Source organism: Anas acuta, chromosome 1 (assembly GCF_963932015.1).
Source record: "Anas acuta chromosome 1, bAnaAcu1.1, whole genome shotgun sequence".
In the NCBI taxonomy this organism is placed as follows: domain Eukaryota; kingdom Metazoa; phylum Chordata; class Aves; order Anseriformes; family Anatidae; genus Anas; species Anas acuta.
In genome coordinates, this window is record NC_088979.1 from 98,461,414 (window position 1) to 98,486,970 (window position 25,557).

Genomic DNA, 25,557 nt, shown 5'->3' on the forward strand with positions numbered 1-25,557 from the left:
GCCAGGACCCAGCTCTGTCTGCTGGCCGAGAAGAGAGAGATAAACCCTTAGCACAGAACAGCACTGCTTCTGGCTGAGTCCTCTCTGAAACAGAGATCCCTTCCCAAGTAGAGTGCCTAGATTTTAAGGGAGATTGTCTGGCTTGTACAAATGCAATGAAAGCCATGATTTCTGAAAGACTTTCCAATAAGGTCACAGCCAAACTTCCCTCTGAGCCCTGAAGATCTAACCAAGAGGCTGGAATTGCGAAGACACTAACAGAGGGAGGAGCCTGTCTCCTTTCCAAAGGCAGAAAGGTTTTCCAACCAAGTCGTCATTTTTTTATCCTTTTTGGAAGCATTCTAGTATCTTGTGCAGTGTCACCACAGTTCAAAGTGGGAAAAAAAAAGTTAGGCTGAACATTTGAAACAAATGCCACTTTCTATAGTTAATTTTCATTTGCTTCTTGGTATTTAAAGCCATCTGACACCCTATATTATGGTGCCTGAGAGCCTGTGCAGGTTTGTAGACCAACCGCCATCTATAGCAAAGAAATGTCACTTCTTAACTAAAAGAATAAGAGAAGGAACCATCCTTGAATGTCTCTTTTGGGGCTGCCCCTGTTCCCTCTCCAAATAATAATAATAAAAAAGTAAGCAACATGGTTCATAGCCTTATTTTGTAGAGATCTTAGAGAAGTATGCAGCCTAGCAAGTTTAAGAAATCCCATCTCACCCAAGTATGGACTCTAATTCAGAAATCATAACTCCCTAAAAAAGTTAATCCAGCAAACACAGAAGGTACGATAGAAGACAGGGGGCTGATAATGTTCTCAACATTGAGACAATATTATCATGTATAATATGGAAAGCACACTTTAAAGACTTCCAGCCCTACTGTCATTTCCTACAGCTAATACACTCATGCTTTTTAAGTTCTTGGGTGGAGATGTGACTTTTTTGACCTAGAACCTCTGTACTTGGCTGAAAGATTCCTGAGCGCTAAGGAATGTTTGCTTTAAAGCCAAAATAAGGTGAGGTTTTATTTTTTTTTATTATTTATTGCGGAATCAAACTACCCCTGTGAGCTCCATCAAATGTTTATGTAAGACTGTTTATTGCCTCTGCATTGTCCTCGCACAGACGCATTGTACTGAATTTGTTTTCAGCATCACCAGCTTCAATTTAATTTCTCACTTACAGTAATGCAGGAAAAAGGCAGGCCTAGAAGCTTCACAAAAGGGCAGTTTATCAGTATACACCATCTCCACAATGGTAGCCACGGCTATTAACAGCAATCATTTCTGTAGGTTTTCTAACTCTCTCATCAACAGAACTCACAAGTCTTACCCTGCTGCACCTTTGAAAACTTTCACAGATGAGTTTATTGATCTCACGCAGACTAAGACTGACTGATGATCTCAAACTCCCTAACTTTCCCCTAAATTAAAGGTCAAAGATAAGCTTTAGCTCAAGAGAAATCACTACTTCTACAGGTCAATGGTATTTCCTAGAAGGTTCTCACCAAAAAGACCCGATCTACCTCAGCACTGTTCTTGGCTACGCTGATTTTCTATGATCAACTTACACAGCTCTTAAATTTTTACAGCTAAGTTACCAAGCAAGCTCTCTACACCTGCTCCACAATACAATGCTCACACACTTCAGGTATCAACCCGCTTCTTTCTTTTCCTCCTTAATGGGGAATGGGCAAAACCCCAGCCCTGCATGAGAAACTACTCAACATCTGACTGGGATGCCGGTATTACTCAGTCTTATTGTTCATGTGAACACACTGCAGCCGAAGGAGGAGCAGCAGACTCCCGGCTGCCTTTTCTGCCTGGATTTCCTCCAACTCACACAAACGATCAGCGTTTGCACACCCACCTACAGTTGCTTTCTTCACGTAGCAACATCTTATCAGCACCTTGCTGGTAAACTCAGTTCTCCCCATCTGGCATTTTCTTGGGAATAGCGAAAAGAAGCATGAAAAAAAAAAAAAAAAAGTGAGCCTGCCAACAATTTAGGCGCCAGATCCACTGTACTGCTTCCAAATCACCCTGTAACATTTCCACAGTGGTCAAAGCCAGCACCATCAATGGACACAATAAATCCAACAGCTGAGCAGCCTGAACACGCTGAAACCAGTCACCAAAAAAACCATGGCAGCCTTATCCAGTCATACATAGACCATGAAATGAAGAAAAGATCAAAAAACTTTCATTTTTTAAATAAATTTATTATATGAAAGAGAAAGCCTACACTAGATGCCCATCAAAATAAACCAAATTTTCCATAAGGTCTTGTGAAGACAAAGGAAAAGAAAACTGCCACCAAACCCAAGCACTAGCAATGCATGTGTCATTTAAAAGTCTGTCCTCTTAGGACAGGCTCGTTCCTCCTCTGCAACGAAGGATTTTCCACACACACACAGAGGTTTCTGCTAGGTGCGGAGTTAAACACCAAAGCGCCCAGCATCAGCACGGTCCCACACCCACAGCAGACTGGGCGCCCATCCCGTGCGGGTCCCAGCTCTCACCAAGCCCGTGGCACGCGGTGCTTTTCAGGGCATTATTTCCACCCACAGCCTCTTTCCCTGCTGCGGCAGCGGGGCAGCAGCACACAGGAGGAGCAGGGCGCACTGTGACCTGCAAGCACGTCTGGGGGCAGGCAGGGCTGCCGCGGGTAACGCTGCATGAGCGACTCCCCGCCTCGGGGCAGCGATTTTTCACTCGCTCCCACGTGCTTTCTGAGCGGGGCAGCTTTCCCCAACTTTATCGCTTCCTCTCGCTGTTTTTAACGAGTCACGCAACAGGACCGCCACCGCGCTGCAAACGCAAGCCCGTTTTGGAGCTGCACCAGCCCGTGCCGGCAGCAGACACCGCTCCCCCCGTCCCTCAGGGGCCGGGAGGGGGACGCAGCCCCAGCCCTGGCAGACGCGGGGGGCTCCTGGCAGCTCCCCCCGGCCGCCCCGACGGACCCGGCGCCCCCCTCGCCCTGCCCGGGGCGCCCCCTGCTGCCCGCCGGCACCGGGACCGGGCTGGGGCTGGGGCCGGGTCCGCTGCCCCGCTCCGTGCCCCGGGGAGGGGGGGGGGGGGACAGACGGACGGACAGACAGACAGACAGGACAGAGCGCGTACGTGCCCCCGGAGGAGAGGGGGGGCGGCGACTTACAGCAGAGGACCCCCAAGGAGCCGAGGAGCAGCAGGCGGAGGCTGCGGCTCGCCATCTTCCCGGCAGCGGCCGCTCCCCCCCGCACCCCCGGGCGGCAGCGGACGATCGCCGCCCGCGGGGCGACGCCGGCTGCGGCGGGGCGTGGGGCGGAGGGGGCGGCACGGCACGGAGCGGACCGGCCTCGCCTCGCTTCGCCTCGCCTCCCCTCAGCCGGCGCCCGGCGGCGGAGAGCGCAGCGGGGGCTCGGCCCTCGCCCCGGCGAGGCGGTGCCAGGCTCCGGGCGCAGCCCGCTGGGGGGGGGCGGCTCCGGGCCGGTCCGTCCCGGTCCCGAAACGGAGGCGGCCTGGGGCTGGGGGTCCGCTGGGGCGGGCGGGGCAGCAGGTGGGAGCGGGTGGCTCCAGCACACGCACGTACAAACACACACAGAGCTGTGAGCTCTTCGTAAGCTGAAGGACGTTTCTTGCCACAGAATAAACGATAAGCTTTCCGCGGTCGAAGCCAAACTTCCTAAAAGCTTATACTTCTCGCAGGAGAGGTTCCCAGCCTCTGCCTGCAGTACCTTCCCCAGGTGAAACCCGCCCAGTGTGGAGAGGAGCTGGATGGAAGCAGCCCCAACAGGGAGAAATTGTGAAACAAAACTGCAGCGCGGATGCTGCTGGCACTGTGGTGGCGAGGTAGCGCCTGCCAGGCTCACAGTGAGGGGACAAAATGCCACCTGCTGTAGGGTGCATCCCTAAAAAGATGGACCACGCGGTCACCTGCAAAGCCTTCTTTATTGAGAGTTGGTATGAGCTTAGGAAATCATTCACCAAATACACACGAGCTGCAGTGGCCCTTTAAATGTATGAATCGGGGAAAATGCCTCGTTGTGACAGTCAGTGGTGCATCTGAGTCGTTTCTGATGACATCTCCAAATATATTACTGTGGATGTAAAATATGGCTCTCCAGCAGGAAAGGTATCATAAGTATTTGATAATCAGAGCAGCAACACTGGCTGTATTTTTAGACTGGCAAAATGAGGAAAAATTATTTATAAATAAAACATCTAGCAGCTATTTTAATGGAGACCAAACAAGTAGGATGCCATGATACTCTTTAAATCTTCTTGGCTAATTTATCACTTGCAAAAATGTATATAGAATACAAGTAATATTTCTGAAAAATAAAAGACGATATATATATATATATATATATATATATATAAAGTATGTATCACCGCTGTATGGGAGGAGCATGGGGGAAAAGTTACAGAGGTGGGGAATATTAAGAAAGAGCAGTATGGATTTAAGTTAAGGGGTAGCTTATAGGATAGCTACTGAAGCCAATATAACGGCCATGAATTGATAACGAGAATGAAAAGGTAAGGTATCCTGTTTAGCTACGGTAGTGTTTCCACCCCAGTAAATATTCAGTTATAATTGTAATAGCCCAAATACATGGACTCATATATAGCATTTAATTTGGATTTCATTAGCATGACTCATACCACAGTAAATCCACTTAAATGCTTTGGGTTTATATAAGCATGAGGTCAGAGTAAAATTCCTTTTTTTTTTTTTTTCCCTTTTTTTTTCTCTTCACTATTTTGTTTCTCTTGGAAGAAAAAGAAATACCTCGTGTACAAGATTGTCTAATGTACAAGACATTTCTCCGGCATTCTAGTACAGTTTCATATTGTTTTCACAGTTTCTTTGCATTCCCCTCTTTTATTTCAGCAATAACTGGATCATGGCTTCTCTGCTTGCTTTATACAATTGCTGGAAATACAAACAATTAAATATGAATATTTTGAATGCATTTACAGAATGTTCTGGAAAAAACACACTTGCAATGCATATAATTCACTTAATGTATATACTTTTTCTGTATTTGCTGAAAACGATATTCTTAAAAAATCTGTAAATACTTTGTTATTGTGAAGACTGCTATCAGTATGCTTAATCTTTTAAAGTTAAAAGCAGTAAAACAGTAAAAATAGTTTCATTAAAACAACACAAAGAGCCCAACATGAAACAATTTGTTCAAAATATTCCATTTAACAGTTATTCTGGGAGAGCTTTCCATGCAGACTCCTTTTTAGAATAATAAAAATAGTCTATAATTAGCATCTGCACAGAGAATGCAGGTCAAAGATAGCTATCGTATTTTGTAATAACTATTCTAGTCAAGTTCTTTGCATACAAAAGCCTTTAAGAATTGTGTGGAAGTGTAATATGATTTCAAACTTAGCTGCTTCTTAATGATTTTAGTAATTCATAAACCAAAACTTTACACCTACTTCATTAGATGACTTGTTAGAGTAATCCACATTCTTACCTTACAATGGAATTCCTTCACCATTTAATGAAACTATAGTGCAACTGACTGCTGACAATAACCTGCTCTAACATTACAAGTTTACCTCTTCTGTTAGGGTATCACCACTGTGTTAAAGAGCCTTGTGGGGGAAAAAAAAAAAAAAGGTTTCAAAAATTAATTTGCAAAAACTCTCTGAAATAGCATAAGTCAAAACTCATCATCTTAAGAGTGTTTAACATTTTATAGTTGCATGATGATAAAATCAAATACAGAGAAATTAATCTATATTAAAAATGACTCCTTTTGGTGATTTCTCCATTCAGAATGTCTTTTTTTTTTTTTTTTTTTTTTTTTTTCCAGTAGGAACAAAACCACCCTATATTTATTTTGCTGTGCTAATTTCTAGAATAACTTTGAGTTATAATGAAAAAATGAATACAACAACTTAGAAATGCTGAATTTGGCTTAAAGGCATTGCAATGCAAATAATCACATTACAGATACGTAAGAGAGGAAGATGATTATGATTCCTCATCTTAAAAAAAAAAACCTAACAACTTGTAATGGGGGAAAAGTACTGTGCTATGAGAACTGGCTGTTTAATTAACAGAAGAGTAAGATTTAATTCCTGTGTAATCACTCATTTACAAATACCAAACTAGAAGACAGTCATGGAAGAACTAATGAATATTCATCCTTGTACTGCCATCAAAAGTAAAACAAAAGTTTAATGGAAATCCATGCTTCCCCACTATATCCCATTCAGGCATAAACCTGACATATTTCAAGTTTACTTCTTGACTTTAAGTACACCAGCTACTGTAAGCATAGTTTCATGCAAGCAACTACGTATTTTTAATCTGGTGATGGTAGTATTGCTGTATCTGTGCGTAGGTCATCTCTTGTTTGCGGAGTGAAACATCAGGGAAAGCACAGAGGATTATAGGTCTGCACTGCCTTTCCCTTTTCTTCCTGTGCTTTCCTAAGCCCATTTTCTTTAAACTTCTTTGTGTCTCTAAGCTGAGCTATGGTAGGCCACTGAGACTGCCGTTAACTGGAAGGACTAAGGGGAAAGACTTAGGAGATGGAGCCACTGAGGACGAGAGGGAAAGACATGCAAAAAAAAAGTGCTCCTATGCAAAAGCATATCCATATCTGTATATGGACAGTAGCAGGGATGATTGTTATTGCAATTTACATTACTTAAGTTTTGATCAAGAAGAACCATTTGAATATAATTCCATAGTTAGAAACGTTATGTTTGAGGTGGTCAGAGATGCTATAGCATATATATGGGTTGAATCTATGTGTACATCAAATTGTTGTCAATCAACATCAAAGTGCTGAAAACTGGAGCAAACAGCTGTAGAGAGATTGTTCTGGTGTGATTGGGGGCACAACAATGAGACAAGTTGATGGAATTCTATTTTGTAAAACTGCTAAAGCAGATTCCACTTAATTAATGAACTTAATCACCAAGACACTTATTTCACACTCCATGTAACAAATTTTATTTCTGAAACTCATTGATCAATGTGCTATGTATTTTAGTTTGTGCCCAGACTAACAGCCTGAACTACACTGAATCCATCAGCTTGAAAGCTTTGCTCTTAGTATGAAGAATTATTAGCAACCGTGTATGTGATATGCTACACTTTAAGGAGGAAGTTTTTTCTTGTGCAATTTTCAGTGTCAGCACACCTAGTTTATTATAATATTCTGAGTATTGCTCTAACAGATGTCCATCCTCCAGATACAGTAGGCCTTGTCTCCTTTCTACTTCTGTGGCATTTTGTTAATTTGTTTTGCTGCTTCATGTTAATTGCTTTAACTGCTGTCTGGAAAAAAAAAAAAAAAAAGCTGATTTAGCTGGCAGATTATCTTCTTGTTTTCCACTTTGAAACCGAAAACTGCCAGTATAGTTTTGAGAAAAGAAGAAAAAAAGAAAACAAACAAAAAAACACAAATACTTTTTTTTTCCAACGAAGCTGTCGCTGATGGCTGTTTAGAGACAGACTATGCTGTAAATTACTTGCCTAATAATGATCTCATAATGAATGAGATCAAAGTGAGCGTTGTGATACAACATAATATCTCTATGAGACTGTCAAAATGTTGCATATCTAATGTGGCAGCCAAGCTAGAATCAGGAAAGAGAAAATGTAAGGCTAAAAGAAGAAAACAGTAACACATTTTACTTGTTCTCAATACTTTTTTTTTTTTTTTTTTTTTTTTTTTTTTTTTTTCTGAATATCCCCCCAATCTGTTGTATAATTTTATCTTTGACTTGCAGAATACAGTATTCATTCTGTTTTTTCAACTGAACTTGAAAGATTACTGTCACTGAGCAAGCAGTTCAGTAGCAATCAAAGGTACATTTCTAAAAAATATCTACCAAAGTAGGTAGCATTGTCAGATGTTTTGTGATTCAGTTTAAGCAACAGTGGAGAACATGATAGCAAGGATGCTGCTGATGGTAGATTCGGAATTGTATTTAAAACATTTTTCAAGAACATGTAGTTATACATCACACTGTCTTACAAAGAAATTGCTGCCTCCAGCCATGAATTACTGCTACCACCTCCGTTGTGCACAGGCATGTGTATATGAAGCTGTACTTTAAGCTAAGTCACTGAAATAACACAAAAAAAAAAAAAAAAAAATCCCTGAGAAATACTAATTCTGTAACATGTATCTGTTGAGTGATCTTGTGTTCAGCACATTGTAGGACTTTGCTGCAGTGGTGTGCCCAGAGGGTGAGTGGTAAGAAATGAGGGAGATGGGCACACGGAGGGGCAGGCTTTGTTAGGGCCATGTGCTCCTGCAGTGGTCTGTCAGCAAGCCCAGGACCGGGCTGGGAGCCACAGGGTCACCAGCAGCCATGGTTTGTCAGGTACAAATTGCCAATGGGTCATACACGGTGGTGTAAAAGCACAGACGGGGTTCCTGTTGCCTCATAGGGCAATCTCCCATTTTCTGCACATTATAAAATACTATTTCTGGTTTCCGTGAAAGTCAAACAGCTTTATGAAGACTCATGCCTTGCAATTATTTTGGTCCACTTTTTCTCTGCTTCTATTACCTGTCCCTCCTCCGTACCACAGACATGCTTAGTGTTGTGATGTGCTAAAAGCCTCTGGCCTTCAGCCAAACCCCTCCCAGCGTACTTTTCAGTCAGAAGGCCTTAGTTTTGGGGCACTGACAGACAGATCAATAGCTCAGGGATTAAAGCAGGCCCGTAAGCCCCCCGCCGGCTGCCGGCAGGGCCATGCTGGGCAGCTGAGCATAATCCCCAACCAGGCCTCGGCTCAGGCCCCAGCATTGTGGTGGGTTTGTGATTTATTTTTTTTCTCTATCACAGAAGCCTCAAGTAAACACACAGAAGTAAATGATGTTACAGTTGTGAGCCAGCTGTAGCATCATGTATCAAAAATGAGCTCGAAGACTGAACTTTGTAGTTAACCCCAGATTGATGCCAATGTTGTTCCTCTTTTCTGCTTTTGTCCGGGGGCTGTAGATTTGGCAGGTGAGCCCCAAGTGAAATTTCCAGCAGCTTCAGATATCTTTTGATTTCCACTGGGGGGTAAAGCTTTGCACTGTCACTCTGCGGCCAGGGATTACCAGAACACACAGGGCCGTGGCCATGCTCCTCCCAAAGCCTGCAGCGTGCTACAAGGTCCAGGAGGCTTTTCATCCTCTTTGTACTTCCAAAGCTTCACCAAGCAAGTGGAAGCAGGGAACAGATATGTTACCACAATTTTCCTGAACCATAGTAAGAGTTGCATATATTCATACAAAAGATTTAGAGATTGGAATTTAAATTAGAGAGACTGTCAAAGTAATGTGCAGTATCAAATGGAATTTGACTCTAGTCGTTCGAGTCAAGTGAACAACACATTCAGGAGTGACAGAATAGAGCGTATTTCTCTTTCATTCTCCAGACATTTTGAATTGACATCCTCAGAAACTAAAATATTCTTTTTGTATTCTTATTATAGTGTATCTTCAAAACATTTTTCAATTAAAAAAAAAAAGATTATGTGATGTAATCAGTGACTGCTTATGAATCCTCAAGCCACAGAATAAAAAGATAATTGAACTGGCAGAATTGAGCGATAATGGTGTAAGTACTAACAGCATCTTTGTGTTTTCTAAGGACCTTTCACTTGTAAACTGTTATATACACACAACAGTGCATTGTGTGTATATACACTACAATGTGCCCGCTGCGCTAAAAAATAACTTGTATTTAACTTGTTTCAAAAAGTGAGGAAGCATGATGTTTGACTTGCCAAAAATCTGTCTCTATCAAATAACGTGATGAAGGGCAGGAACAGCCACCGTACCCTCACACCTGGTTTTCTGGATGACGGCCTTGGCGAGCAGGGCTGCCAGCGCCAGGTGCCGCAGCAGCGGGAGCCGGCAGCCCTGGGGCTCACCTGGCCGCAGCCCATTGCGGTCACAGTGGAAAATTCCCTGCCCATTACTGTCCGTGGCCGGTATTAGCACATTTAATTTTTTGGATGCTGAGTTTAATTACAGCTTTTTATTTATTTATTTTTTTAATGGCACCGTGTCAGTGTAGCTGTTTTGACGCTAGCATTCCTGGTGGCCGTTCTGTCTTTGCCACTGGGGGATCTGGCTGACAACCATCACCATCAGAACTGTAAGACACGGGAACAAACCGTGACTTATTTCACAGATTTTAACTTTGCCTGGTCCTCGCTCCCGGCCCCGCGGTGCCGCCTGGCGGCCGAGGACGGAGCGGCGGCCGGAACCGAGCCGCTGCCGCCGCCGTTTCCAGCGGAGCCGGGGGGAAGCGGCACCGGGGCGGCGGGGCTCGGCCGCAAAATGGCGGCGCGCTGGGCCGCGCGCTGCCTGCGGGCCGGGCGGGAGGCACGCCGTGAGTGTCGTGTCGTGTCGCGTCGTGTCGCGTCGTGTCGCGTCGTGTCGTGTCGTGTCGTGTCGTGTCGTGTCGTGTCGTGTCGTGTCGTGTCGGCTGCGGGCTTGTCCCGCGGCCGTCGCTTCCAGGGACCGTGCCCGGCCGGGTGACCCCTTTACACTTATACCGCTAAATTAAGTTTTTGCTGCTTGAGAGGGTTGCATCCCTTTGTTTGTTTGGTGGCTTTGCTGAATGCTCGCCTTTCTGCAGAAACGGGCTTGTAAAGAGGTTTCAAAAACTGTTTATTGCTCACTTTACGTAATTTCTTCTACCAGGGTTTGTATCCACACCAGCAGCTTCTCGGCTGACATCGGAGGAAATTATTCAGATGCGCAATGAGCTCTTTACCAAAGAGAAGGAGAGACAGCTATCTCTTTATCCACGGATTGAGAAAATAGAAGTAAAGTACACTGGAAAATCTCACCCTGGCAGTTTGCTTATAATGAACAAAGCCTTGTCTACTCCATACAACTGTGCCATGCGTAAGTGAATGGGCTCTTAAGCAAATGTGCCACTGAGGGTGCAGATAAGGCTGCCTGTTGAAGTATTTGCCTTCCAAATTTGAAATGTTAGTGTTGTAGACCTTGTAATGACCAAGGTAAGGGATGTCCATTCAGAGTATTTGTATTTAAGTTTATAGTATATTTGTACTGTGAACTTCATGACCTAAAATACATTTTACTGATTCAAAATACATCAGCATAAACTGGTTAATTTTTCTAGGCTCTATCTGCAGCTTATCCTTCTAAGTCATTTACAGTGGTAAAACACTTGCAGATTGGTGTTGCAAATGCAGGGGAATAATTTGTTGACTCTGAAGAGCAAAACTAAGAACCATGTAACGTGTTTTTCACTTTCTTCAGACTTAAGTGAATGGCATTGCAAGAAATCTGTGCTGGCTCTTGTGGATGGTGAAGTCTGGGACATGTATAGACCCTTGACCAAATCATGTGAAATTCAGTTCCTTACATTCAAAGATGAAGATCCAGAGGAAGTAAACAAGGTAAGCCTCCATCATACCTCATTGCAGGTGACCTTGATTGCAGCTTCTTGATTCTGTATGCCCCTTTTAGTGTCATGTCCATCTGCCTCCTTGAACTTTGTTGTGAAAGTTTCAATATTTTTAACAGTTGGTTGGCACCTCACAGTTGCTGTTAACTGGACCACAGTGTGGGCTATGTGATATGTGGACATTCTTTTCAACCTATATTCTTGCATGATTCAAGGATCAGAGATTTAAATATCCCAAGGGAAACATCTGGCTTGCCTTTCGGGTGCAATTTTGATTATCTCAATGGATGTTTTAATCATGTCCAGGTAGAAGTCTACATCCTAAAGAAAGTAATGGTAGGGTAGACATCTAGGTTTGTGCCTAATTCAATGAAATGTTGGTGTTGTTTTTTTCTTTTTGGATAACTGATGTTCATCTGGTATAGGTTGTTAGGTTCTAAGTAATAATTCTGTGTTTTGTAATTCTCTTTATAGGCCTACTGGCGTTCCTGTGCCATGATCATGGCATGTGTGTTAAAGCGGGCATTCAAGGATGAGTACTCTGTGAATCTGGTTAAAGCTCCGGAAGTGCCAGGTGATATAAACGTTTTACTGTTGATCATCTTGTCTTTCACTGCTTCTTAAGTGAGTGTGTAATTATGTTACAAAAAAAAAAAAAATCAGAGTCTCTTTTTCCAGTTTTTGAAGGTACTTAATGTTTTTATACATATTAAATGCTGTTGTTGCAGCATTTATTTGTGTTTGATGTGATGGGTGCGTTGAAGTAATCCAGAATTTGTTTTGGTTATGCTAGGGCTTTGAACATTATGATAGGCTTTGAACTGTGACAACTCAGTGGTCTCTACATAGCTGCTAAGCTGTGTGACTGCTTTGAAGGTGATTGAATGGACTGGAGAAAAGACAGAAGCCTATCTTCCTAAACTGCTTTTTTTTAATATCAGTTGATAAACTGAGGATTAAATCTTAAATCTTTGCAATATTTCCAAATTTCTAAAGTTTTAGCTTTGTATTACACTTTTAAAACATCCAGAATCTTATTTGGCCTGGCATTATTGGTGGGGAGAAGGAAGAAGGTGCAAGGGAATCTATGCTCTTGGGTGCTCCATTGGAAGAGTAATTATAAGAAGAAGAGTGTGATGTACCAGCATTTCTTTAACTTACATTCATCAGGCTGAAAACAATTTCTTCATTAATGTGTGCAAGATTGGTCTATATGATAACTGAATTTCAGACCGCTTTGGACTACATAGATTAAGTTAGTAACTTAAGAGCATAGCCTTTTGATTACGAAGTTACATGAGTAATATATTTAGAAGACCTTATGTGTTTCTGTGAGATTTGACCAAATAACTATGTAACCCTATGAGCACTTGATGTATAAATGGTGACTTTTAATAACTCAAGTTGCAAGATTATTGAAGTTGGTTGCTAATGACTTTTGTTCACCTGTGACCCAAGATTCACTAAAATTAGCAAACGCACTAGGAAGGAGGTTACACGGATTTTTGTGGGACCCTTCCAACTTGAGATATTTTTTCTTTTAATAAGAGAGCCTACCACACAATTATATATTTGATATATAAGAATGTGGTTTATTGTTTGGAGCCTTCCTGTGATTGATTCCCTTTTTAGTCATTTCAGCACTTGTCTTGATTGGTAGGTTTAGAGTGGATATTTCAATTATGCCAGGATTTGGAATAATCTTGCATATGCTAATTTGCATCATTAGAGTGTATGTGTAGAAATAGCATGAGCTTACTAGGTTCATAAGCTTGATTTTTGATATGTCAATAGCTTGATAAATATACACAAAAAGCACTCTAACGACTACCACAGAAATTTGTGTTAAGTGCGTGTCATGGATAAACATCGTAGTTTAGCTCTAATATTGCATGATTTATCTGTGCAATAAATTTCTCTTTATAGTTGAATGGTGCAAATTTAGTATATGATGTGAAAATACTGTGAAATATTTTCAAAGTCTATTGTCTTTTTCAGTGTTTTTGGGAAGCAGTATAGTTTTTTTTGTTTGTTTCCTTTAATGGGTATATATTATATCAACATTAAATTAAAGCACATTTAAAATGAATATTTCTCATTCAGTGAAATTAAAATGATACAGATTTAGTCTGCTGTTTGACTGTATAATCACAGCTGAAAATTTATTCTTTATCGATTTCTTAAGATTGTGTTTTTCTTACTAATTTTCATACATCTGTAAAACTATAATATGGCAGTGAAATATGTACTTCATTAGAAATAAGAGTGTTTTTCTTTTTGGAATTTCAGTGATCTCTGGAGCTTTCTGTTACGATGTAATTTTGGACAATAGACTGAATGACTGGCAGCCAACAAAAGTAAGCACAATAACTTAATGCTCAAAAAGCTCTGTAGCTTACATTTTCATCCATTGCCTTTTTTTTTTTTTTTTTTTTTGGCAGGGGAGAAGTTAGTGGGGTAGCGGGGTTTCCGTTTTTTTTTTTTTTTTTTTTTTTAACATCAGGAATACATTTCAGAAACTAAATCTCTTCATTTATCATATACTGGCTCACGCTGAAGAGTGCTCTCAGCACACAAACTACGTTTTTTCAGATGCAATAAAATCCAGAGCTGTCTTCCAGGTACTTACAGGTTTTAGGTCTATAGGGCTACGGTAGCTCTGATCTGAAATATAATTCCAAAAATAGTTGGTATGGCTGTTGGGACCTAAGTGCCATCCATGTTACTGTACAGACCCACTCCTACTTAACTACTCTTGCCTGGTAGTGTAGATGTGATCATAGGCTTATAGATTGTATGAGTAAAACCCTCTGACAATAAGGACGTATTTTCACCTGTTAGTTTACAGCATAATCGATTTATTGTTGTAAAAGAACTGTGAACACATTCAGCTGAAACTCTTCTCAATAGCTTGCTTATATTTCGTGCTCTCTGGTAAATCTAATCATCTGCAAACTTCTATAGAATCTATATAATCATGTACAAACTCCTAACAGTTTGGTAACTGGTGTGATCACAGATGTTTCACTTGTATGGTGCCTATTGTTATTCTTGTTCTCATGATGAAGTATCAGCAGAGGTGTGTGTGGCTAACAAAGCAGTGTTAGTCCAATATAGGTGTTTTTTTCTTCAATATGATCTTGTAGTTAAAATATTTCAGACTAAGTTACTTTATAAGTGACACAGTAAATGCAATTTTTCCTAATAACAGGTTATTATTTATCAACAAATCTGCATGTACAAAGCTTTGGATTCTGGACTGAGGCAGTGAATTTCGTAGTTATTCAGTAGTTTTTTCTTTTGATTCCACCAGAGTGGAGATTGTTTATAACTGGGATCATGACTATGGGAAACAGGATACACAACTGAATATTGACCAGTGTCAAGACTGCATGTGCATATGTTATGCTAGGAAGACAGAGGATGTTTAACTCCGATTCATGTATATTGTTTCTGATAGGAGAATGCCTACTGATTTATTCCTTAGCAATATGTTACTGATAAATAGTAAGAATTACAATCCTACAGCAGTATTCTTATATTTAGGATTTATACCAGATGGTCCTTACCATTTTGACTAATCTTTAGTGTTTCCTGTGTCTATTCAGTACAGCTGTGAGACAGTGGTGACGGTTTTATATGTTTCAATCACTTTTTAGGACAACTTCATTTCTCTTACAAAGGATGCTAGTAAGCTAATTTATAAAGACCTGCCGTTTGAAACACTACAAGTTGAAGCAAAAGTAGTACGTGAAATGTTTCAGCATAACAAGTAAGTGTATGAATGTGCCTTCCTTTTAGAAAGGCAGTTATAAATTTCATTTAAATCTCTGCATAAGATGTGATAGGTGAAGTAAGAAGGTACATCTCCCACTGCTCTGATTGCACTCAAACACATCTCCATTGTCTTTGTTCCACTAGCTGATTACATTTTTAATGTTGTCTCCAGAGGCCAACACCTTTACTGGAGGTAGTTTTGTGAGAAATGGAAAGATTGTAGACTTCTAAGTTTAATATTGAGCTTCAAGATTTCATTACTTTTAAACTGGAGCTCTGGTGATTAGACTTCTTGCATGCTAGTTACCTTAAGCTTTTGCTGAAAGGCTTTCATATTCAAGTTTTTTCATATCTTGGTATCTTGAAATGCAGATTTGATGAAATGCAGTTTTTGAGCTCTACGTAGGGAAAATGGGTAAAATACACTGCCTTTCATTATAGAAAGGCATGTTCAAAACACTTTTTTTTAGCTGACAGACCACTTAAGCAATGTTTTAGAAAAATTACCTGGTCCACAGCTTTTTGGTGGTTGGAGAGAAGTGGGGGAAAATGGTAAATTATTTGACATTTTGTGAACCAAAATAAAATTTTGCTTGAAGCTAAAGTTACGACCAAAATAAGTACTGTTTTTAGCTTAATAATATTTGTGACATACCAACTAGCATCTCTTTACTGTGTTGGTTGGCAAGCATTTACAGCAGGTAGGAGCTGAGCTGATTTACATGTAGTTTGTAGAAAGAGCAGAGACTGCTTTTTGACATCTTGCAGGTGATCAGTTGTTGAGAACCACGCATTGCATAAGACCAGTTTAGGTGATGAGATTTTTTTTTCTAAATTATATACAAGTCCAGAAGAAACCATTTTTCTGTGTAGCAGTAGGTTCATTTTATCTTTCTGAAAAAAACTCTGTTGAGAGATTGAACCTCTGAAAACATACATGCTTTATGAAACATATCAATACTCACTGGCATATAAAATTAAGAGTTTCATTTCTTTCAAAGCTCTCATAAATACCAACACAACTTTAAGAAATGTTCCCTAAATCAATTTGTTAAGAATTCTTATAAGAACTTCGTGTTAAAGGTTAGAAATTTCAATCTTTTTTTATTTTTTTTTTGTCTTGATCAGATACAAAATGGAGACGATAGAACAGAAAGCTTCTCAGAACATGGAAGGAATTGTAACATTACATAGGTGAGAAAAACTGAACTCATTCTGTAATATTTTGCTGAAAAGTTTGGTCGTATTACAAGTAGTATCTGCAAGTAAAAAGAATAAGTTATTTATGATGGCTTTTAACTTAAAAATAAAATCATTTGTGTTCAAAGTGTTGGAGATAGGAATGGAGCTGATTTTTGGAATGCAGTGTAAGATGTAAAGTTCTTAGGCTGGAGGAAGGAAGCTTTTATTATAGCTCAATCTTACACATTGTGACTTGCTTAAGCTGGTGATACTCAGTTTTCTAGATGCCTAAACGACGTTTGATTTTGGAGTCCAAACCTTTGTAAAGGAGAGATGCCTTTGCCACGATGGTTCTTGAAATTTTAGAACCGCATTGTGTCTGTTCTCCTTCCTCCTACTCTCCAGCTTGTTCAGAAGAGGGTAGATGGGCTTGCCTGTTGATTGCTGGGAGACGTTTGTTCTGAGTATTCATTTGCTGTACATCTTCCTCTTGTCTCTCACTTTTCTTAATCGATTTGCAACTTTCCAGGATGTGAAAGGGAAAAACCTGTGCAGGTAGTAAGCAAACTGTTCTTCAGAATGTGTGATCTTGGGGACAAACCTTTTTCTAGTGAATTACAAAGTTAACCCACTATTAAAGTCAATGTGGCTTCAGAAGTTTGAGAAACTAGGGATTACCTTTCTGGATTTGGGATTTAAATTTCATAAATTCATATTAGGACATTATGTGACCTGTATGTTTACTTCAGGAAATCCAGAGGTGCTGAACTGGGGTTGTGTTCAGGGTTGTTTTGGGATTTTCTTTTATGGATTTTTTGTGGATTTTCTTTCATCCTGTTTGAAGTGTTCTGTAGATAGGATTTTGCTAACCAAAAATAAATAGGATTGTAATTCTCTTTGATTATATTTGTCATAACTTTTTTTTCTTTTTTTCTTTTTTCCTTTTTTTTTTTTTTTTTTTTTGACTTCCATCAGGTTTGGTGACTTTGTGGATGTTAGTGAAGGCCCTCACATTCCAAGGACAAGTTTCTGTTTCCAGTACGAGATAACAGCAGCTCACAATCTTCAGACGAACCAATCTGAATTGATAAGGAGGTTTCAGGGTGTGTCCCTGCCAGTCCATTTGAGGGTAACTAATGCATTTTCTGTAATTTTTCTTTTCTTTTAAAGTTAGGGCATTTGGCATATTTTCTGATCATTATACTATGCTTTGATTGTAATAATACAGAGATGAGAGGAGGATGAGTAGCAGAAAGTGATGGCCCATGATGATGACCTCATTGGGTATTTGGGGTTCAATTGACTTGGAACTCTAATGGCTATGGAATCAGAGCTTGAAAGCTTGTGTCAGAGCACCCCAACGTTATTTTTTTTCAATACCGAAAGAATGATTTTGGTTGCACAATTGCCGCATGGCTATTTCATTCCCCTTGCCTTAGTGAATTGTTTATTGTAGTGCATGCTGATCATCTGAAATTGAGGTTGCTGGCAATGTTAATTCATTCAGGAAATAATAGAACGTTGAACTGACAATGATGATGCAGGAGCCTTCCATGATACCAAAATAAAACTTTGTAACAACAGCAAATCTCATCACTAATCTATCTTAAGGAAAGGCTCTACAAAATTTATAACTGAAGGCAAGAGTCTTTCTTCCCATTTCTGTTGACTTGTATTTTCTTGGCCTATGGTCTAGAACGTGTGTTACTGTCTCCAATGGGGAAGTTTACAAGAACTTCCCCAACTTACAAGTTGGGCATTGTCTTCCTTGCCCTCCTCTGTATACCCTTCCTTATCTTTCCCAGTCATAAGATTTTAATGACTATTTTTGCCCGTTACCGCCTCAATGATTTTACACAGTGGATGAATGTCATAAGTAAACATACATTCAAGCCCTCTTCAATCCTCCCAAACTGGGCAAACTGGAAACTGAGGTAATAAGCTGTAATGTATGGATAGAGATCGTTACGTATTTGTTATATCATTTCTATAAACCTGTCAGAATCTAATCTGTAGTAAGATATTTTATTTTTTTTCCTCAAGTAATATCGTTTAATGACATTCATTACAGGCTCACCACACTGTGTGGCACAAACTGCTGGAAAGATCAAAGTGGCTGGTAAGTCTCAGTGGTGAAATATGACTTAAATATATATATAAAAAAAAAAGTGCTCTGATAGAGTAGCATTTGAATGATTAGAGATGGGTAATATCCTCAGTAACGTATCTTTAAGAATTGAACAGGTGAAGAAACAGGTGAAGAAAATTGGATGCACATGAAATTTAACTGCTTTGTAGTAGAAGATTATCTGGTATTTTTTTTGATGTCTGACTGCTGAAGTGTATTGTACCATTCAGAAAAAACATGCAGTGTTCAACTGATACTTTGTAATATTCTAAATAACGGGAGCAAATTCTGTCAGGCTTATCATCTATGACTGAAGCTGTCTGCTTTTTAATAATCCCTAATCTGTTTTAAATTATCATTTTAAACTACATCAGTATTTTTCAAATTAATCTCTAGAATTTATGTTGATACCACGTGTGTAGAACTTAAAATATTCTTTTTCCTGTTTTAATCATGAACATGAAATAAGAAAACTAAAATTGGAGTAATGTATTTATACTTAACCTAGATTTTAGGTAATAGTAAGTTTTCTGTTACAGGCTTGAGAGAACACAAGCAAACATAATTTTAATAACTAAATGCAGGGATAAAATCTACCATTGGGTGAACCTAGGTGGAAACTACTGGAGATGAAATGAAATACTATCTCAGTAAACTGCATAAATGCACTGGTTTATTTTTCTCCATTAAAAACCTGAATGGGAAATAAAAGTTTCTTGCAAATACTCTTCTGCCAAACAGTGTTCCCAAGTTGAAATGGGCTTATCCAAGAGAAGTTTTTCACTGACCGAATAAAAGCAAAAAGGCAAATTTTTTCAATAAATGGAACAATAAAATATGATAAGCTGCATATAACCAGAGACCGACTTTCAAGGCATGATTAAACCTAGGAAATTGTTATGAGAATTAAATAGCAGATGGTTTTGAGTGTTCAGAACAAATATTTTATTTGCATTTGGAGCAAAAGAGAGAAAAAATACAGTATGCCTACTGAAATTTGTTAGCCAAGGATGTTCTCAGAGTCTAGTCCATGATTTTTTTTTAAATGAAATTAGTTTGCAGATGCTTCTTGTCCTTGTTTACTGCTGAAGACAACAGTTGTCTTTTTTGCTACACTGACAGTGTGATGGGAGGATTTCCAGGATCTAGAATTAAGTCATGTTTAATAAAAATAACAATTTTGTTATTTTTCTGCAGGTCACTGAAGAGAAAATTGTGGAAGCAGCAGCAGAAAGTCATGAGGAAAAAGGTGGAATGGAAGAAGAAAAAACTTTATCAATCTAAATTAACCTCTAAATGTACATAATAAAATGTTTTTTTTTTTACATGGCTTAATTGTGCTACGTGTGAAACTGTCTTCATTAATTCAGTTCAGTTCTGTGGACCTGAATCATGAATCGTTACAAAGCTGGTATCATACATTTCAGTCTACTTTAATTTCAATTTTCTGTCCCTGTTAGAAAGGCACGGATTTTTTTTCTAAAAATCTCATTTGTGTTAACTCATTTTGTAAATGAGTTCTCAAGAACAGTATGTGTCCAGATATTGTCCTTTCTGATTAGTGTGCTTTAGGTATCATTTTTAAAGTTGATACAATTTCAAGACCACATTTTTAGGCTAGCTCTTTACATGCTGTTTTTCTTGCTGGAGTTTCCCAATGAAATTCCAGTGACTTCTTTGCCTACTGTATTAGATAATGCATTGTAAGGCATTAAACAAAAACTTCCAGAAGCCCATAAAGGGTTACAAAACGGTTACTTCCCAATTTTAATTTTGTCAGAACTTAAATTAGATTCTTTTGTATTTGCTATTCAAAAGACTCCATTCAATAGCTTAGTGCATAATTACCATTGCTCTATGAGTACAAAAATAGCTGAATGTAGAAACTGAAAAGTTCTTTGAGGTTATTAATTGTCTGCTGTACAAGAGCAGTTAAAGAGTATCACTTTTAAAGATCATTTTCCAGAAAAATACCAGGAATGTAGTCTTATGCACATCCCCACCGTAGTAAGATTTATTATGCATTTTCATTCCTTGATATTGAACTACAGTGGCTTCAGTTAAATTTCACAAGGGGTTTTTGCTGGATAATGCTTTCTGACATTTTGTATTTTCATTACTAGCTCATTAGAGCTTCTCTCATTCCAGAAACTATTCTATTACTATGTGAAGTGCAAATATTTTCTCTGAATTTTATACCACTTACTGCTTTTGCCATTAATTGCATCACTTGCTTTCTAATCGATTGATACTACCGTTTTGCAAGAGCAGTAAAACTTTTAAGTAAGGAAATCTTACCTAGCTTAATGAATCTACAGTAACTAATAAGGAAATAAATGCTAAATGTGTCAGAGCACAGAAGAAGAAATACAAATGATAAAAGCTGGTGAAATTGCACAAAGTCTACTTATGTGTTAAAATATGTTTGCTCTTAGGTATCTCTGTGTGTGGCATGATCTAGCTATTCAAATTTGCTGTCTTACAATGAAGCCTGTCAGTATAGTAACAGGCTATGCCTTCTACTATAGTTTCATGTTAAGTGCAACACATCCTTGAAATATAACCCACACCCTCACAGATCATTTGAAGAACTCTTTTTCCTCTCAATTAGTATTGCAGATGATTCTTTAATAGTGTTGGACTTATTTAAAAAAAAAAAAAGATTCTGGATACAAGGTTTAGGTTATGAATACACTCCCACATTCTATTTATTTTCTTAAGACTAGAAGTGATCTCTGTTCCGAATACTCGTGTTTCTTTTGAATGTAACCTGGAGTATACTTTGGCTTTGGATCTGTTGATCTGATGCTACTGAAAAAGCAGACTGGTGAGAATTTTATTTTTTTTTGAGGTACCTGTTGTCTCTGATGAACCCACAGTGAAGTGGGAACTGATCTAGGCCTCCTATTCTGAATTTTAAACCGGTTATATACCCATCTTAAAATGGGGGGGGGAGGGGGACAGTGACAACCCAATTTATGTAGTATAAAAAAAAAAAAAACCAACAAAAAGCAGAAGGTAAATTGCTAGGCTAAAAGGTGTAGGGAGTGAATTTCTCTCTTCTAGCTTTTTCTGTTTGATGGCTGCTTGGTTGGCAGCACTGCTGCGGTGCCTGCAGGCCGCTGGCACTGGGCAGGCCTCAGAGCTCTGGGATGTGAGGTGCTGCCTCCCTGTGGGTGAAGTTTTGGAAAGGGGACTTTGCAAGCGTGGAGCTATGTTACTGGGAACTGTTAAGACTGTTGAGGGCTACCTTTATTTTTCTCCCATTCTTAAGAGTTCTGTTTGTAAGAAGGTGGGAAGGTGAGCTGCTCCAGAACTTGGTGCTAACTTGCATCTTGGCTTAGGTAGTGGAATCCGGAAGGCAGGTGCTCGTCTGGGAGAGGTTGAGCTGGAAGGTGTGTTTGGAAAGCAGTAGAAGACAATAGTAGTTAAAAGGGAACCAGGTAACAGAAGGTAGTGTCTGCTTCTCTCTTACCACCAGCATAGTGATTGACAGCATTTTTCAACGTAGATGTAGATTAAATTTCACATCTAGCCAGAGAGAGGTTCAGAGCCATAGTTACAAGAGGAAACATCTGTGGGGTTGTTTTGGGATAGGCCATAAGTTACTCTGAGTACTCCCTACCCAGTCTGTACAAAGCGATTATGAAAAAGTCCAGAATTAGACTAAGCATGAGAACAAATGTAGACGCTGCTCAGTGATGAGAGCATCCATAGAGCGATGGGGACATATGGCTCTTGAGCTCAGAGCCTCCTGTATTTTGTCATTACTTTTAGGCACATAAAATGCCAAAATTGTCTACCCAAGAGGAATGTTAAATGGCTAGGCTATGATAATACCTTATCTGCCTTTTTGCTCTAAAGATTTCTGATTTTTTGTTGAACTGCAGGGTGGCACCCACTTGGTTGGCTGTTTATCTTTGCTCAGACACACACCTGGAAGTATTAAATGACCTATGTACCAAATTTAAAGCTGTGGAGTAGTATAAAAGTACCACAATGAACTTGGGTATGACAGAGCTCTGTCTTGGTCCAGATTCTAGATCTGTTTGCCATGGGGCCTGGGCCCATCTTCTACATTGGAAATAACCCAAAGAAGCTATAGTAGGTCTGTTCAAAAAGAGACAAGAAAGTAGATACTGTTGTTTTTCTATGTTGAATGCTATCATCTAGAGACTACAGGGATTAGGGGGGGTAGATAGACAAAAGAGACTACAAGAGTGAAAAAAATCATCTCCTTAGCTGTTTCTCCCTCTTATTAGATTAGTTTTCAGGTTTAAAGAGCAAAGTTTTATTGTGTTCATTCAGCAAAAGAAATGCAGATCCAGCTAGAGGTAAGGAGAGTTCTAGGAAGACAACGTATTGCAAAATACAAATGACGGAGAAAGGGGAGGACAGGGAGATTTTAGGCCAACATACATGAGCAAAAGATGATACTAGACACGTTCTAATTACATGGGAAAGATGGGGAGGGGATCTCTAGCCTTCTTCATTGTTGTATATCTCCATAGTAGCTCCATTGGTTTCCACATTCAACTTGTGCCACCTCTACATTGTGTTTGAAAGAAAGAAAGAAGACAACCCTAAACTTTTCCAAATTGCAGAAAATTTGCTCTGAGCCTAGGACTCTTGAGCCTTCCCTTTCATTTAATGGTTTTAACCAAAACCGAACCTTGGAACATAGTTAACACTAAATAGTGTATTGATTGTATGAGGTGGTGGTTGGAAGGCTGAGTAAGTTCAACCAAAGTGTACACATTGTCTAAACAAATGAATTTTTTTTTTTTTTTTTTTTTCAAATAAATACTCTGTAATCCATGTTTTTGTGGATTTTGGAAACAGAAAAGACAATTAGTCTGGCTTCCTTCATAACAGAAGGAATTAAATGTCAAGAGGTTTTTTTTTTTTTTTTTTTTTTTTTTCATACTAAGTAAGGGGAATTCTTCCCTGGGAGATTGTACACTTCTGAGTGATAAAAATGCTCGATCATCAGTAGACATTGAGTCCTTTATGAGCAAGTGGAATGAGTTTTCTTTTCTATTATAACCTCTGGGAAGCAGTAATCTCTTAACTGCTGTTTGGTAATTTAGCTAATTTACTCAGTTTATCACAATACTTTTTTATACTTGAAGTTAGTGAACTTGCTAGCGCAGCTATATTATTATATTTTTTTCCCTAAGGGAGTCCAAACACAGGAACTCAGTATCATAGAGGCAGTTGATGGGAAGAATTGGTAGTGTATATTTCTTAAAGAACACCAAACGTCTGAAAATGGTAATGCTGTCATGCCGTGGTCTTTCATAAGATATAACCTCAGTCATGTACAGCGTTAACATTTTTTTCACAGTAAAAGTAATGCCTTTTTTTTTTTTTTTTTTTTTTAATACCTGCTAATATAATATCTACAACTTAATGTGTCTGTTTATCTGGGGAATCAACTAAGCAGGAAAAAAATATATAAATGGTATATTGACCATCTTTAAATTTGCTATTTATTTCTTAAGTTCACAGATCACTCTTAATTTACTTTTTGAAGAGAAAAAAACATAGCAGAACACGCATATGATTTTTCTAGTATGTGTTTTCCTCCTCAAAAATATGCTTTCCATGGGCTTGGGTATAGCCCATATATATATATATATATATATATAGGCTTTCTGCCCTATATAGGGCAGAAATGGGGGTTCCACGCTGGGTAGTGGAGAGGTAGGGTGAAATGAGTAAGTCAAATCTGGTCATTGTTTGAGTACCATGCCACTCATGAGCACTGAAGTTGGCACTGTACTCCAGGTACACAGCTCTGATGTTTACTAAAGGCTCTGAAGAAGAGAAAAAAATCTCCTACTGGCTGCAGGTTTGGGGTGCTGTGCAGTAAATGAGGCTTCTTTTAATACAACAAAGATCCAAGTAGTAGTATTTTCCTTATGCAAGCACATAAAATAATGTAATGGCTTAATTAATAGTTCGCTTTAATCTGTACATCTGATGGGAATTTAACTTCTGGAGATAAGCTCAATACCATTTTCAGCAGTCTTTGCATTAGAATAGGTTTTCCTCTTTGCCATGGCACGGTTCTCCACAGGCTCTGCGGCCATGCCAGGGCAGCTTCGGCTTTGCCACCAGTTCTGTGGTAACTGTACCACCAAGAAGGAAAGCAGTGGTGACCTGTGGACTGCCTGCACCTAGGAGCTTGGGGACCACCTTGACTTCATGAGGAGAACCAATACTTGCCTCAAATGGATGGTGAAATCAAGATGTGCTGCATTGTTTCACCCTGGACTCAAAAAATGATAATTTATATCAACTCGTCTCTTCCTCCACCATTTCCTCCCCACTTTCAGAACTAATACTGCAGCAAAAGGAATTGGAATGTGCCTTTTTTCTTTTTTTTTCTTTTTTTTTTTTTTTTAAATACAAACCAAAGAATCAAAAATGAAAAACCCAGACTGAACTGTGCTTCACAGCACTGAGAATCCCCCCTCAGAGCTATGGCTCTGACTTCGGAAGGGATGAGCTGGCTTCTGCATTGGGTGGGCACAGGCCCTAGTTACATACATCCCCAGGGAGCCAGTGACCTTACAGCCTGATTTGGAAAAGAGTTACACCCTGCAGCAGCCCTGTCTGAGTGGAAAAACTGTGTTCAGTGAGATTGTTCATATGTGAGACCGTTTTATATGTGAGGCCATTGATTCATAAGTGTTTGTGGTCTCAATTTGCTCTGTAATTACACTGCATGCTGGGTGTTCACAGTTAAAACACTGGGAACAGAAAAGTGTATACATATTGATACAGCACAAACATTAACCTTATTTCTTTTCTTACTTAACAGTGAGTGCTTTGGGATTTTCTTTCCCCACTTACAGTCCCCCACGACTACTCATTAAGCAGATTTAATTGCTGAAAATAAGATAGAAAATTTTAAAGACTGGCTCTGGCAGTTTTTGTGTGCTTGTGAGTAGCCAGTATCTATCTATTTTGACCTTCCACAAAACAGATACAAAGATAGTTTCCTATCACTTAGGAATTTCTGGAGATTTTTCTAAAGGCTGGAATGCACTGGCAATTG

General features: G+C 39.4%; 2 protein-coding genes across 3 annotated transcripts in view; one reads left to right on the forward strand and one right to left on the reverse strand.

Annotated features, from left to right (window-relative positions):
- The window catches only part of JAM2 (junctional adhesion molecule 2), a 34,701-nt gene extending 31,274 nt beyond the window's left edge, over positions 1 to 3,427 (reverse strand). The window contains exon 1 of one of the 2 annotated variants that reach the window (XM_068689938.1): positions 3,153 to 3,427. In XM_068689938.1, coding sequence (XP_068546039.1) covers positions 3,153 to 3,207 — 55 coding nt within the window. In that variant the 5' untranslated portion in view covers positions 3,208 to 3,427. The remainder of the gene's footprint in view (positions 1 to 3,152) is intronic. The other variant, XM_068689929.1, reaches the window with a different exon arrangement.
- Positions 3,428 to 10,215: 6,788 nt separating this feature from the next.
- On the forward strand, positions 10,216 to 19,826 carry MRPL39 (mitochondrial ribosomal protein L39). The gene is made up of 10 exons (XM_068690008.1): positions 10,216 to 10,354; positions 10,669 to 10,875; positions 11,257 to 11,396; positions 11,879 to 11,978; positions 13,694 to 13,761; positions 15,064 to 15,176; positions 16,310 to 16,375; positions 17,339 to 17,492; positions 18,435 to 18,482; positions 19,689 to 19,826. Exons 1-10 carry the CDS (start codon positions 10,303 to 10,305, stop codon positions 19,773 to 19,775), a joined length of 1,035 nt encoding a protein of 344 aa, XP_068546109.1. The 5' UTR covers positions 10,216 to 10,302; the 3' UTR covers positions 19,776 to 19,826.
- The last annotated feature ends 5,731 nt before the right edge of the window (positions 19,827 to 25,557 follow it).

What these genes read in the sequence shown, in the direction of transcription:
- MRPL39 (XM_068690008.1), top strand. Translation starts at nt 10,303, where the DNA reads ATGGCGGCGCGCTGGGCCGCGCGCTGCCTGCGGGCCGGGCGGGAGGCA. An exon ending in ATGACTGGCAGCCAACAAAA is followed by an intron (nt 13,762 to 15,063) that starts GTAAGCACAATA and finishes ATCACTTTTTAG; the next exon opens with GACAACTTCATTTCTCTTAC. An exon ending in GGAATTGTAACATTACATAG is followed by an intron (nt 16,376 to 17,338) that starts GTGAGAAAAACT and finishes GACTTCCATCAG; the next exon opens with GTTTGGTGACTTTGTGGATG.